General features: G+C 37.2%; 1 protein-coding gene across 1 annotated transcript; it reads right to left on the minus strand.

Moving 5' to 3' along the window:
- Positions 1 to 2,495: 2,495 nt before the first annotated feature.
- LOC111042727 lies at positions 2,496 to 3,548 on the minus strand. The gene is made up of 3 exons (XM_022327426.1): positions 3,451 to 3,548; positions 2,908 to 3,029; positions 2,496 to 2,815 (listed from the first exon to the last, which is right to left on the minus strand). Exons 1-3 carry the CDS (start codon positions 3,546 to 3,548, stop codon positions 2,496 to 2,498), a joined length of 540 nt encoding a protein of 179 aa, XP_022183118.1.
- Positions 3,549 to 14,390: the final 10,842 nt, after the last annotated feature.

Below are 14,390 nucleotides of genomic sequence, written 5' to 3' on the forward strand. Positions count from 1 at the left end.
GGCTCATTCTCAGTTTTTGTTTTTTTCTCATATGTTTTAGTTTTTTTTCCCACAATGTTCCAGTTCGCATCTTCAGTCGGTAGTATGCTCTCCTTGGTTTCTTCTTGCTGGTTGGTAGAAGGCGCTCTCGATCTAGTACGCTAGTCATATGTAGGTCATATCTGCGCGGGAGAGATTTTCAGGCCATTGATTTCTTCTTTGTGATTGGCAATCGACGCTTTGCGGTCCTGGCATATGTTTAGTATGGCCTCTTGGTTGGAAAGGATAGTAGGATGCTCAGGCTCTGATTTTTTGGGAGTTTCAGTGGGGGCTTGTTCGGACAACTTGCAGGCATCCATTACAATGCTGTGCAATGGTTTCCTGTTTGAGTGCAGTTTTGACCCAGCGCTGTGAGGTTTTTGATCGACTCTTTAATTTTTTCAGACCTCGTTGTCTGCCTGAGCACGGAGATTGTGTTGATCTCCACGAATAGTAAGTTCAATAGATTATTCTGAGCCTTCGCCAAGCTCTTCAGTTTTATCATCGTGTTTGTTAGACTATCGGCGGCTACAGAAGACCCCAATAATCGCATCTTCAAAGTCATCTTCCTCTGTTGCGTGCCTGGCAGTACGACTGTCTCAGCAGGTGCATTTTTGCGAGAATCCGGGGCCTGGCTGGACACCCCCTCATCAAGTTTGTTGCGGTTGCTCGGTGACGAAAGCACGTTGGGACTGGCTTTTAACCCAGTTCCACCTGCTCCCAACGACTGCTGATGCTCCAGAACTTCTACAGTAATAACATCATCATTGTTGGTTGTACTCATCATATTTATTTTTGCAGCTTGTCCACCACTGACGGCACCAGCCTCGCGTCATCTATCGGGTTTCGGTTCGTGTTCCTGATCTTCTGGGACACCGGTCATCGATCACTCCCCCGGTGGTAGATTTCCGGATTCCTTCGTATCCGTTTGATGGCGTTAGCAGGTGGCCAAGGCTTGCCGGTATCAACCAGTGATGGTCGAGACCGGTGCAAGGGTGGAGAGTGGAGACCTCTTAGCACAGACCAAGTAAATGGTCTGTGAGCCCCCCACCACATCAAGGTGGGTCTCGTCGGGGGCGGGGGACCTAACCTAACCTTACCTAACGTAATCTTTTTTTTTTTGTGTTAGAGTTACGGCACTGTAGCGGAGCACTCCACTGATGAGGCCGTCCTTCCCGCTACATCCATTTCATTTATTGTATAAGATCACAAGTTTTGTTTTTATGCTTTACAAAAAAGAGATTGACCTAACCCTCTAAATTTTGCTTTCGGCTCACAATACAGTTAACTCTTAACTAACTATAGTAATTCTTTAATCTTGTTGTCGTTTCTTTTCCTCTTCTTCCTTCTTTGCCAGTATCATGTTCATAAACTTCTGTATCACATCCTATTTCCGCTTGCACTCGAGCATAGCTTCAACAATTGTTTCCGGTTCGAACAGCATACCGATATCTTCCTCCAGTGTCTTTCTTACCGACCACCATCTGTTGCATTTGAAAATTGCATGCTCTGCGTCGCCATTACTGAATTGACAATAGACACATTTTAAGTCAGCGAACCTCTTGAATCTTGAGCAGCCGTATCCGGTGAGCATCTGTGTTGTATGGTAGTCGACCATATCATATCTCCTAATTGACCATTTTTTTACATCTTTAATCATTCTTTTTGCCATCTGCGTTTTTCGCCACATCCCATTCGTTTTGCAATCATTCCACTGTACTCTCTCAAATCTTTTTTTGTCCGCTTCTCTCTGTATCTTTTCCCTGGATATCATTTGGCTTGCCAGTGCTGCCAAGTGCGTAGGAATCAGTTAACTTAATACTAATAAGGCTTCGGTCAATATGGTTCTGTAGGCCATCACTGTTCTCAGAGCTAACTGTCTTTGTGGACTTTCCAAGACTTTAACTTTTTTCATCAAACGTTAATTCCCCCGCCCATATTGGCGCTGCGTATAGTAATTGATTTGTAATTGCGGTGGCTATTGGTTTTCTAGCCTTCTGTCTAGCTCCTCCGACTTTTGGTAGAATTCTCCCAAGTGTTTCTGCCGTAGTTTAGCTTTTGTAGCCGCTGTTGGGTCCCAACTTTCTGCTGAGCTCCACCCCAAGGTACATTAGGCGTACCTATGGTTAAATTATCGTGTCCAAGATCTGGAATTTAGGGACGTCATATCCTCTATTCGTAGTAAGCATCAATGCTTCCATATTGTTTGCTGCTTTTTTGAGCCCACTGTTCATCATCCATTGAGACACCGCCCCGAGTTTTGAGTTCGTTGTTGTTTCTAGTATTTCCGCAGTTTTTCCTGTTGCGATAACGGCCACGTCATCAGCAAACACTACTAGCGTAGCCGATGAGTACCCTGGAGCTGTCCATCCTAGGTCCACGCTGACTAGGTCGCCGTTCATAATGTCCCATAATAGCGGTCCAATGATCGACCAATGTGGTACGCCATAGTTCACCCCTCTGATACCGTCGTAACCTTAATTTATGAATCGCTCGCTCATATAGCTCCGGATAATCTTAGCCAGGTAGTTTGGGACTTCCTTTCTCCCTAATGCTCCGTTAATTCTTTGCCAATTAGCAGTGTTAAACGCATTTGCCACATCCAGCGCTACTAAGACGCATACCCCTCTGCGCCGGAGATTGCCTGTAGACTTTTCTTTGACTAATATCATTGATTTATCTATTGAATCTACCGTTGACCTTCTCTTGCTGAAGCCAAACTGTTGGTCGCTCAATCCACCTCCGTTCTCTAGGTGCGCTTCTAGCCTACTTTTAGTTATTCGCTCAAAGAATTTCCCTGCAGTGTTCAATAAGCAAATTGGTCTATACGAGGATTGAATCTGTTGGGCTGTACTAACCTAGACGTCTTCCATTCTAGAGGGAACAAACCTTCTCTAAAACATTGGTTGAGGGCTTTAGACAGGATATCTGGTCTCCATTTCACAACGCCTCTTATAACAATGTCACGTACTCCATCAGACCCCTGACCCTGAACTTTGCCTATTGGTATTCTGAAACTTTATCTCTTCTTCAGTTATTTCTGGAAATGCTCTATCTTTTCCACTTTTGGCCACTTGATAGGATAGTGGCTTGGGAATAATTTACATATTATCGTCTCTAAGCGACCTGCTATAATTATCAATAGGATTGGTTTGTTTCCAATAAACTTTTTTTGTAACTATTCTATATAGTAGGCCCCACGGGTTGGTCTCCACCTAACGACATAACTTATTCCAACTCTCCTTTTTACTTTTTTCTTTTGTGGATCTGAGATTCTTTTTGCTTCTTTGTGGTCTATGTATGCACTATCGTTGTAAACCGATCCCTCTTTCGTTTTTTCCTCCTCAATGTTCTTCTGGTAGAATTGCATTTTTTGCGTAGATCCTCGATCTCCTTGGTCCACAAATAATTTGGTTTTTCCCTTCTCTATACGGTCCTTTAGGCATGCTTTCGTGGCATCCTTCTTCGATAACTCTCGCTAACCTATGAGTTGCTTTATCCACATTGTCCATATCTTCCAGCGAGATCATTTCTATATATGATCTGAGTTTCTCCTCGTCGTATTTTCTCTAGCTCCACCTTTTTGCGATGTGTTTTCCTAGATTTGTTACTTTCTCACATCCGAATTCGAAAGTTATATATTTATAAAGGCTTAGCGATTCTTCGTCTAATACTTTCCAGTCCTGTACCTTATCCAATAAGCTACTACTTGCAAAAGTTCAAGGCGATAAAGGTGGCTGAGTTCTCCCTTGCGAATGTTTTTACTCCTCCCTGATTGCACGCTGTCATATTCAAGAATGTCATCAAGTCTTCTAGCAGAGTCAATTTTGCTCCAATTGTAACCGGACTTCGAATTGAAGATTCCTGCGGCTATAACTGGAGCCTTGATCCCCTTATGTTGCATTTTAAACAGTTTAGAAAATCTTGGAATTCTTTGATCTTAAAACTCGAACTAGATGGACAATAGCAGCTGTATAACGTAGTTCCTAAGGTTTCTATCCATATAAATCCTTTTTCGTTGAACCCTGAGTGTTGTATTTGTTTTTACACCACCTGAGCTGGTGTAGTTCCAAATCTGGCGGAGAAATACGAAGAAATATCCGGAATATATATGGTGGGACATCCCATCTTTCCAGCACAGCCAGGATGTGTTTCCATTTTATGGAGTTAAAAGCGTTCTTAATGTCGATCCCAATCGCCAGGAAGAATTTACCACGGTTAACCTCCTGTACTATGTTGTTGTGCATCCAGCGAATCGCATCGTTGGTTGACATCTTCTTTCTAAACCCAAAATGGTTTGGAGAGAGGCCACCACTGCTCGTTATGAAATCTTCCAGTTTTCGCATGAAGAGGGATTCCAACAGCTTTCCGGCGTCGTTGAGCAAACAGATGGGTCTGTAGGACGACGGTACTCCTTCTGGCTTATCGCATTTCCTCAGAAGCACTACCCTGGTTGTTTTCTACTCGGACGGAACGGTTCCGCATCCGATGCCATTGTTACACAACCCTGTCAGCTTGGAGGGATCGGCTTTGTGCACGGCCGTGAGAATGTGGCTGGTGATGCCGCCCACGCTGGGGGCTTTGTTTTTAGCCTTAGCTTTGATGATAGCTGCATCCACTACGGCTGGGGTAATTGCTACAATGGACTCAGCGGGCGCCATTGGTTCTACAGCTCTGCGCTGGTATGATGGGAACAGTGTGCCGATTACTGCCTCAAGCGTCTGTTGCTCCATGGTGGTGATTGCTGGAGGTCCCCTAAGCTTCCACATTACTAGTTTGTAAGACTTCCCGAAGGGGTCTTGGTCCATAGACGTTGTAAGCTCATTCCAACAAGCTGTTTTTGCTTTGAGAGATCACGTGCTTGAGCTGCTTCTTAGCCTCGACGTAACCAGTGTGAATTTTCTCTAGCTCAGCACTTGCGCGTTCATCGTCGAAGTCTGTGTTTGTTCATCGTCGTAGGCTCGTCATTCGTTCAACCATTCTCACCTTTGGCCCTCACGCACTCAGCTCGGAGAAGGTGGATTTCCGCGTTCCACCAGTGGACTGGCAGCTTTCCTGGCTTCGGGGCCTGACGTTTGGGAAGGGCAAAGTTACACGCCCTGCTTATCCTAGATTGGAGAATTGACGCTCCCAAAGTCTTGCACATCGTACTGGTGCCATCCGTCAAGCTATTCCGCGATCAGCAGACCTATGCGGACTGCTTCAACATCGATTCCGCCGGAGATGTTCCAACCACGGACACTGGTGGGGGAGAAAGGCGGGTTCGGTGTGTTGGCGTTGAGGGTAAAGCAGATGTAGTGGTGATCGCTGTTGTTGAATACCGATATCATGACCCTCCAGTTACTAATGTCGCTGGCTAGTGACTCGGATGCCAGTGTGAGCTCAATTATGGAGCTGACGCCTCTTGCGAAGAATCCGGAAACCGGAGTTCACTATCACAAGCAATAGAGAATCAAGCATTAAGCCTTATTCATCCCCCCCCCTCCTGTTGCTCATCCAGTTACCCCAGGCGGAAGGTTAGATTAGGTCTCTAGTTACTAGAAACGGCTGATGGTCCTGATGCTATCATCAAGTCGCTGGAGAAAATAGGTAGAAGCTTCGACTGGCTGGTTGGGGGACACGTAGCAGCTATACAAATGAACTCCGCTGATGCGCGCAGAGACAATTTCTGAGTCAATCAGCACGTTGGCCAGCGACACATCGTCGCTTGCGATGTAAAGCTGCTTTAGCTTGAACCTGAACTGGCGGTCCATTCGTTGGAGTCAGTATTCACCCTGTATGGATCGCTTAATAGGACGATGCTGATCTGTTCCTCAACCATATACTGGGGAATGAGGTCCTGCGCCACACTGCAATTTTTGAGGTTGCACTGCATCAGGAACGTCATGATGATGTTAGTATCCCAGAGCCAGCTGGCTCTTTCTCCTGGGCCGGCTTTGAATCAGCTGGGACCGTGGTGGTTGAGATCGGGCTCCGGGTTGCCCCAGAACACTCTTTCGCAATATGCCCTGGTCTTCCACCTCTGTAGCATTTTCTACTTATTTCGGTAGCGGTGCAGCTTGCCCCTAAGTGTCCTCTCTGCAGGCACCTGTAGCAGGTAGGTTGGGTCTTGAAACGGCACAGTCTCAATGGACCGGCGTTCAAAAGAATAACACTTAATAAGTTATCACGTCTGGTTTATATTTTACGTTTATACAAAATATTATACAGTCCGGGGAGTGAGGAACGTTACGTCCGGCGTCTCGGTCCTGGTACACACTTCGGGGATGTTTCTTATTTACAATACGGATGTTAACAACTTCCTCGTTGTCAGGCCCGCTTAACGAAGTGGCGTCTGTCACCGAAGTCCGATCGGGTAGCGTGAACGAGACCGGTGCGCTCGGGTGGATTTAATTTGTAAAGTTCTAAAAAGGGCTATTTTATGGTTTCCCGAGTTTTCTGTACGGGTATCAGCCGTACAGTGAGTGGAGAACTCTTAGCATAGACCAAATTAATGGCCTGTGAGCCCCCCACCACGTCAAGGTGGGTTCCGTAGAGGGGGGGGTCTAACCTAACCTAACCTTTTTTTTTTAAAGCAAGGGGAAATCTGGAGGGGACTTCGTTAGCATTACTTCCTCCAGGTTCCTGTCGTTTATTAAAAAACTTTACATTATGAAATAATAGGTGGTCCTGGGGGCACACCTTCCATAACCGGCCTTTATTATTTCTCCCTAGTTACACATTGTAGGGGTTCTAACCCTACTCATTGGGCTTCGCCTACATTAGTGTTACTTAACTAGTGGTTATTCGTCACGTCGCTACTGCTTGCTGGGTCCTCTCCGGCAATATAATAATAAAAATCACAGCCAGTTATTTGATATAATAATAATGCAATATATAAAAATGATAGTATCAGTTTCAAATAAATAAATATAATGTAAAATAAATCAATATGTATGTATAGCTACAAAAAATATGGCAATAATATAAGACCTGTCGGTCATACACACAGGCATTTGGTCGACCAATACTCACATGACAGTTGAGACACACACCTGGTTTTACACCCACGCTACCGCACCAGGGCCTGTAGTTATGTCAAATAAGTTACAATAAAAAAACAAATTGACCCTGCGTACGTGCGAATGTGTGCCGACAACTTTTAACGAAGACTTCACAATAGAAAACACTGAATGCAGCCGGGACATGATCTCTAGCATACACTACTGTTCCCACGAGCGATGAGATACACCAAAACACGTTGAATCAATGCACAAATCGCTTGTAATTTGACTTCCCTAGACTAGGGAATAACAAGTTATTGATAGCAATGAAAATACACGGAACGATAATTACCAGACGATGGATTCACAAAATCACAACAACGTGGTTTGGGACGACTGCAAACAGAACATGTAACTAGTGTTGTACGAACACGAAAATAAGCTGACTGGACAGTGGCCTTATATGAAGTGAAGGTCATGTAACGGACAAGAACAAACGACAAAATGAAATGAATGGTCTTTCAGTGTCATCACACTAAACAATAAACAATGGAAAAACTAGGAACTTTGTGGCACTGAAAGCATGACTAAATGAAAAACTTAAAGTTTTGAACATAACCGAAAAAAAAAATGAAAACATTAATAATGATTCCACAGCTGGCCGGTCGCACACGAACGCCTGATAAGCGTCCGCCGACGACGGCTGCAACTGTGGAACGCACCGTTACGTGCACATGAAAACGATAACATAAAATAAAACATATACTACCCACACATGGCGGGAATTCAAAATCTTGAATTAATTGCATGTGTAGACACCATGCTAACATCGTTCCTCTTCGCGAGCCTTGGAGTTCTTGTAACTTGTTTTTCGAGTTCTGGAATGCGGTACGTTCCTTCGCTAGTGGCGTGATCGGGGGCATGGAAGCTAGTAACGTCACTGCCTAGAAGGATACAGTTCTGTATGCCCTCGTGACCCTTAGCACCATTGAGCCATTTGCCATTAGCCTCTGCGCTGACTTACTATGCTTGGCCGTGCTAACTTAACCTAACCTAACAATTCTGCGAGCGAGTGTGGCAGTGACGCTTCGACTATCTTTCCCTCTCGCTCTGCTGACTGTACCTCTCATGCTTAGTCGACTTGAGTGTTACAAAGCCGAGCGTGACAGCTCAGTTCAATTCAGTACCCACAAAAAGTGCTAAACGTGCCTAAAGAAGTTTTCACTTAAATAATATAGGAGATAAGAAGAATTGAAAAAATGTTATAACTGTTATAATTAAGGTTCGGATTTTATATCACCAAAAAAACCGTAAAATATGCTTTATAAATATGCCCTAAAAACATAAAAAATAGCAACAAATAAAAATAAAAACAAATCCAAATTTTATTCAATTTATCATATGACTTTATTAAATCATTTATTTATAAAAAAACACTAAAATCTCCGTTGTCGGTTTAAAAAAATTTGTATGTACCGAATAACTTGATACCTTGAATTATGACATCGTTTGTACCCAACTATTTAAAATTATCCGAGTGAATAAGAATAAAATTCAAGTAATTATTATTTATTAGTTAAATAATATTTTATTTATTTGTTCCTGAGTTACACTGTATGATTAAGTGTTTTGCCAAATTTTCAAATTTTAAATTCCGGTGGTTGTTTATCAACAATGACTTGTAGGTTGAAAAGAAACGTTCAACATCAACCGATGTAATAGGTGAATACTTAAAAAATACTTTATCTATAAACTTTTTGTCACTATTAACCTTACATTCGCACAATTTTGCAAAACAGAATACTTGCGTCAATCGAAAAAACCTCATCACCAAACTCAGACACAAAATGTCTTAGTCTCGAATAGTTCGATGTTTTATTTTTATCTTTCGGCATTATACGTTAAATATCGAAATTGAAAAACAAATAATACACAATCGAGTAATGAACGAATATGAAACGAAATCAAACGATACGGAGAAACGACTGACGCTGAAATACGTACGACAGTACTACCACGGTATATTATAAAATCTACAATTATGTGGAATAATAACAGATAAGAAGATAAGATTCGACATCGTCGGACTATTTAAAAATAGATTTATTACATGTTATATAATATGAAACGAAAATGACGTGAGAATTTTTCTTATTGATTCGCATTAATGAATACTATTTGTCATTCAATATAAACGAGATTTATGAAAAATTGAAAATAAAGCGTTGAATTAAGAATATTAGCAAAACATAACACCAAAACTTTAAAAATAGCACTAAAATTCTAAAATTCTTCAAATATACAAAAAATAGCAAAATGAAATTTCATATTTAGAGTCCCTGGTGCAAATAACAAATTTATAATTTTTATAGCTAATTTTATCTCTATCCTATAATAAGTAGCAAATGCTATAAAATCCGAACCCTGGTTATAATGTATTTTTAATTTTAATACTTTTCTCGTACCTACTGCTGCATACTATTTTTTATATAATTAGGTATAAATTTAAGTTACTTAATAAATGGTATTTTAAACACTGCACAAACACTGATATTCTACTAACTATACCTCATAAAACAAACATACCCGAAGCTATTGCATAACAAAACTTAACATTCATACAATTTTATTAAATTTTAGTTTTTTTTTTAATTTGCTTCATCACTAATAAACCATACTTTTTTAGGTAATTTTGCCTCTTTGGTATTAAAAGATCTATAAAAAAAAAGACTAGAATAATAAAGTAACCAGACGTTCTAATTTTCCTGTATGTGTCCCCAAGTGTTAAAGTCCAATCAGTAATCACTATTTAGATTAGCACAATAAAACTTATACGTAAAGCAATTTTAAATTTAAATAAAATTTGTATTAGATATAAAATAATTTGTGAATGAAACGATATTCAAATTTCTCTTACATTATTCATTTTTTTCACAATTATACTAACTAAAAAAGGGTGAATCAAAAGCTGTTTCTAATTCTAAACACCCGTGTCATACGTAATTAACACTATTTTCATTCTAAAAAAAAAATGTTGAAAACTGTACATGCATTTATATTTTATATCGGTTATTAGTTTATTACCTACTTCATTAGTATTTACATAACATAACTACATAAGCTGTGTTTGCGGGAGAGAGTAAAATGAATTCGGTTGAGAAAATACAAATATAAATAAGTGAAAAGTGAAAATTAATTTTTATAGTTAATAATTAGTACAAGTATAGTTTTCAAAAAAATGTTAAAATGAAAATCGTGATAATTGTAGACGTGGAAAAGAACACGGATTTATCAGTCCCCTTAACGATTTACATAGCAAATTTAAAAATATTATTTAATGAGGATATCATGTGGAAATCATAATAATTGTCTGTGTTTTATTTTTTAAATTATTGTTTAGCTTTTATTTTTCCTCCGCTCTTGTGAGATTTTTGTACAATATTTCTTAAGAAAATTTGAGTAAAAAAAAATTAATATATTAAATTACTTGATACTGTAAATGATGTGTTAAAATTAAGAAATTAAGAAATAAGCTAAACTTATTTAGTTATCTTCAATGTGACTGACATTGGTGTCACATTAAGTGAAACATTAAATGCCATGATGGGCCACTTAAAAGAAGAGTGAAGCCTAGGGAAGAGTAATGTTAATTGTTATATCGGCATAATTTCCTCCCCAGCCAAGACAATATTCTATAGCATAAAAAGTAATTGTTTTAAAAATGAAGTTAATTATAATAGTAGATAGTTAGCTTACAACTAAAATTATTTACATATTACAATTGTTTGAAAACTAAAACATGGATTTCGAAATGTACATTTATAAATGTCTTTATCATGCATACATCAATACTATATTACTACAGTAGACCTACTACAATCATGGTGCCAATGCTAATAAAGACATAGCCCAATATAAACCTACATGTGTAAAGAATTATTATAATTGAAACATTTTGAAGTACTCAGTTTTTGTTTCACTTATTGTAATTTGTCACACATCACTTAAATAATAATATATTACATCAAAATTTGAATTATATTGATGAGTAAAAATTTCAATTTATTTTTAATGCCAACATTAATTATAAAGAAAAACAGAAAATGTCAGTGAATATCATAGATTTATATTACCTATATTATCACAGAACGCAGGTAGGTATCAATATTTCATACTAACACTACTAAGCTATAATAGTAAGTAGGTGTTTTATCATATTTGATTTCGCCGAAAATTATCAGTTAAAAAAAAATCATGGCTCCTGGTTTTTTTTGTGGGGGGGGGGTTGTTAACAACCTATATTTAAGAAATTGTTCAATATTCGGCTGACTGCTAATATAAAATATACAATACTTGCAAGATATGAAATCAGAGGCAAAAAAAAGGCAACTCGAATTATGGTTAATACTAAATAATAATCAAATGGGTGTGGGTAAACACACTGTAGGTGACCTAAGTTGCATTGTAGAAGCAGTGATTGGCATGATGGGGGATGTTCTCTGTGAGTGGTGATCCATAGACTGAGTAAAATACTATAAGTAATTAAACCAAACTATACTTCATTTTCAATTTAAATAAAAATAAAACATAGGTATTCTATATAATATAAAAAAATGTATTGGTCATCAAGCAACCGCATTAGTGATTGATTAATAATAATAATAATAAAAGTAATAAAAATAATAAGATTAAATAGTAAAACATAACATAATCACAAAATTCAGTAAAGTAATAGTATAAAATAAATTCTAAGACATTGAAGTAGTCTCAAATATTTACAGATAAATATCAATTAGTAGAAGGGGAATTTATTAGATTAATATCGAAGACAATTTAAAAATTGTATTTCAAAAAATATTTAATAATATTAGTTTATTTTACATTCATATTAAATAGTAATAATGGGAAAGTAGAAGGATTAATACATGAACAATAACATTTACCAAAGCATTTATTTACAGCACACTGTTAGAGCTTAAGAAAAGCTGTCATTAAAAACTGTTTAATGAGAAATTATTTTTAAAGAATATTATAAAAAAAATTGAATACTTCCATGAATTGTTGAAGCTTAAAGAAAGAATTAAAACCACAAAAGAAAAGTGCAGCAGCACAAGAAATTGTGTACCTATTTCTGAAGGTTTAAAGTTAATTTACAGTAATAAACATAGCACATAATTACATTTTTTTTTCATTTTTCTTTAAAATATAATAACTATAATTAAATTACTAAAAGTTAAAAAATATCAGGCAAGCTTAACAACTGTATGTTGTAAAAACAAATGTTTAAACAGTTGAATAATATGTAAATTGATTTAATTTAATTCTTAAATTTAAAAGTTAAAATACACAAGGTAGGTGTGTAATACCTGTGTAATAATTTGTGTACATATTACAATTAAAGTTTCAGTGTTTAATTAAGAGGTCGATCAGGTAAAATTTAGCTAAACAAAGTGTTGTCAGACTTGTTGTCCAGCAGTTAATTCCGGTTTATCTTTATTACTGGTTTTCGTATTTTTGACATCGTCTTGTTGAAACATTCCATAGTCCACTTCATGGGTATCAAAAGGTACATCATACAATGGTGTAAATACGAATAGAATTTGAAGGTGAAGAAACACTTGCAGACGATTTTTTCTCCTTCTTAATTCGGTTGTATCTGATTATATCGACCATTGCATTATCGTCAATGGTTTTTGGAATGTCTACAACTATCTGAAAAATAATAATCATAATTCATATAGGCAATCGGAAAAAAAATCTAGATACTAAATATTCCGGTTAAATAATCCAAGGTAAAAAAAAGTCTCTCGGAGTCTCCAGTTAATAATAAATAATAATTATTAGTTTCGTGTATTTTGAAATTGGTACAGTAAAATAAAATATTTATTAGCTTAAAACATAAAAAAGAGATTATTTAAATTGGTTATCATCTCATTTACACTTAATTAATATATTCATATGCCAAAATGTTTTTAAATCATTTTTTTATGCTTCAATATGACAATACACAAAATTGATTATTAATGTTATTTTTTTATTATGACTCATAAATCATATTATATAATATATTACCTATATTCAATTTAAAATATTTTTAAGATTATTATTACATATTTTTTTTGCGTATCAAACATCAATACATTAATAAATAAATTAGTGATAATAATAGTTCTTGTGACTGTAATGCTATGGATTTTTTATAAGTAGGAACCTACTTAATATAATTAAAAATATTTTTGTTATTATTGCTTGAAAATAATTATTCAAACTTACTGCATATTTAAAATGTACTAGGTGGACATTATATTAACATGTTTTTTTCTGATGACGATTGGGAAACAAAGTTTTCGAAGAAAACTGATTTAGTTTATTTATTTATTTAAATTTTAGATTAATTATTTTCAATGCTAGACGCTAATACAAACCTCTTTAAAAAGTTCACTTTCAAATATTATCCCAGGCGTAAAACTATTATGGTAAGTCGTAATTGAGCATTATAAATTAAATATTTTGAAAATTTGAAACAAATTAATACAATTATTAATGAAATCTAGGGAAAAAATGTGAAGTTAATATTTCAGATCTTGGCAATTTATTAAGTATATTATACACTGGATAATGTGTTTATTAGTATCCAATCATTTCTAGGCGTTAAACTCTCAACCCCCTTTTAAAAATCGTCTATATCTATATTACATGATAACATACCCGCAATAACTATTGTGTTGTATTGTAACCATTGAAATTAATATTTGTTGTACCTACAATAGATTCAAGAATCGTTTTACTCATTATCAATGTCATTATATTCTAATCATCAAAATATTAGGTTCTGTCGGTGGTCATAACGAACGATAAATAACCGACGTGTCATAACTAACGAGTGATAGCGCAGGTGAAGATGACCGGTCCAAAGGCGTAGCACGGCCTGCCGATATCACTGCGATCGTTCGCACCAACACGGCAATGTTCAGCCTATGTTTCACAGCCACGACGACGAGTTCGAGGTCCGGCATTTTTTACTACAGCCTTAACGTTACCACCTTGGCCGTCACCGACACCGTCACTTCTGTAACCATCGCCGTTCACCTGTTCATCATCATCGTCGTTGCCGTTGTCACTTCCCCCGCCGCCACAACACCAATGCTGTCGTGCCCATCGGATTACCCTTTTTGTTTGTTATATTTCTTTAATTATTTAGTTAAGTATTTTTTGTATTATTATTTATAAGAGCCCCAAAGCCGACCAGCACTCGTGTGTCCAAATTGCCTCTCTTGTCGTGTTAAGAATAGTAGGCCGTCATCCGGCATAAAACTAAACATTTAAACAATAACTAAAACAATTTGTGAGTTTTTTCACATCAACTGTCATCATATTAGTCTTTACCAT

Source organism: Myzus persicae, unplaced genomic scaffold, assembly GCF_001856785.1.
Source record: "Myzus persicae strain clone G006 unplaced genomic scaffold, MPER_G0061.0, whole genome shotgun sequence".
In the NCBI taxonomy this organism is placed as follows: domain Eukaryota; kingdom Metazoa; phylum Arthropoda; class Insecta; order Hemiptera; family Aphididae; genus Myzus; species Myzus persicae.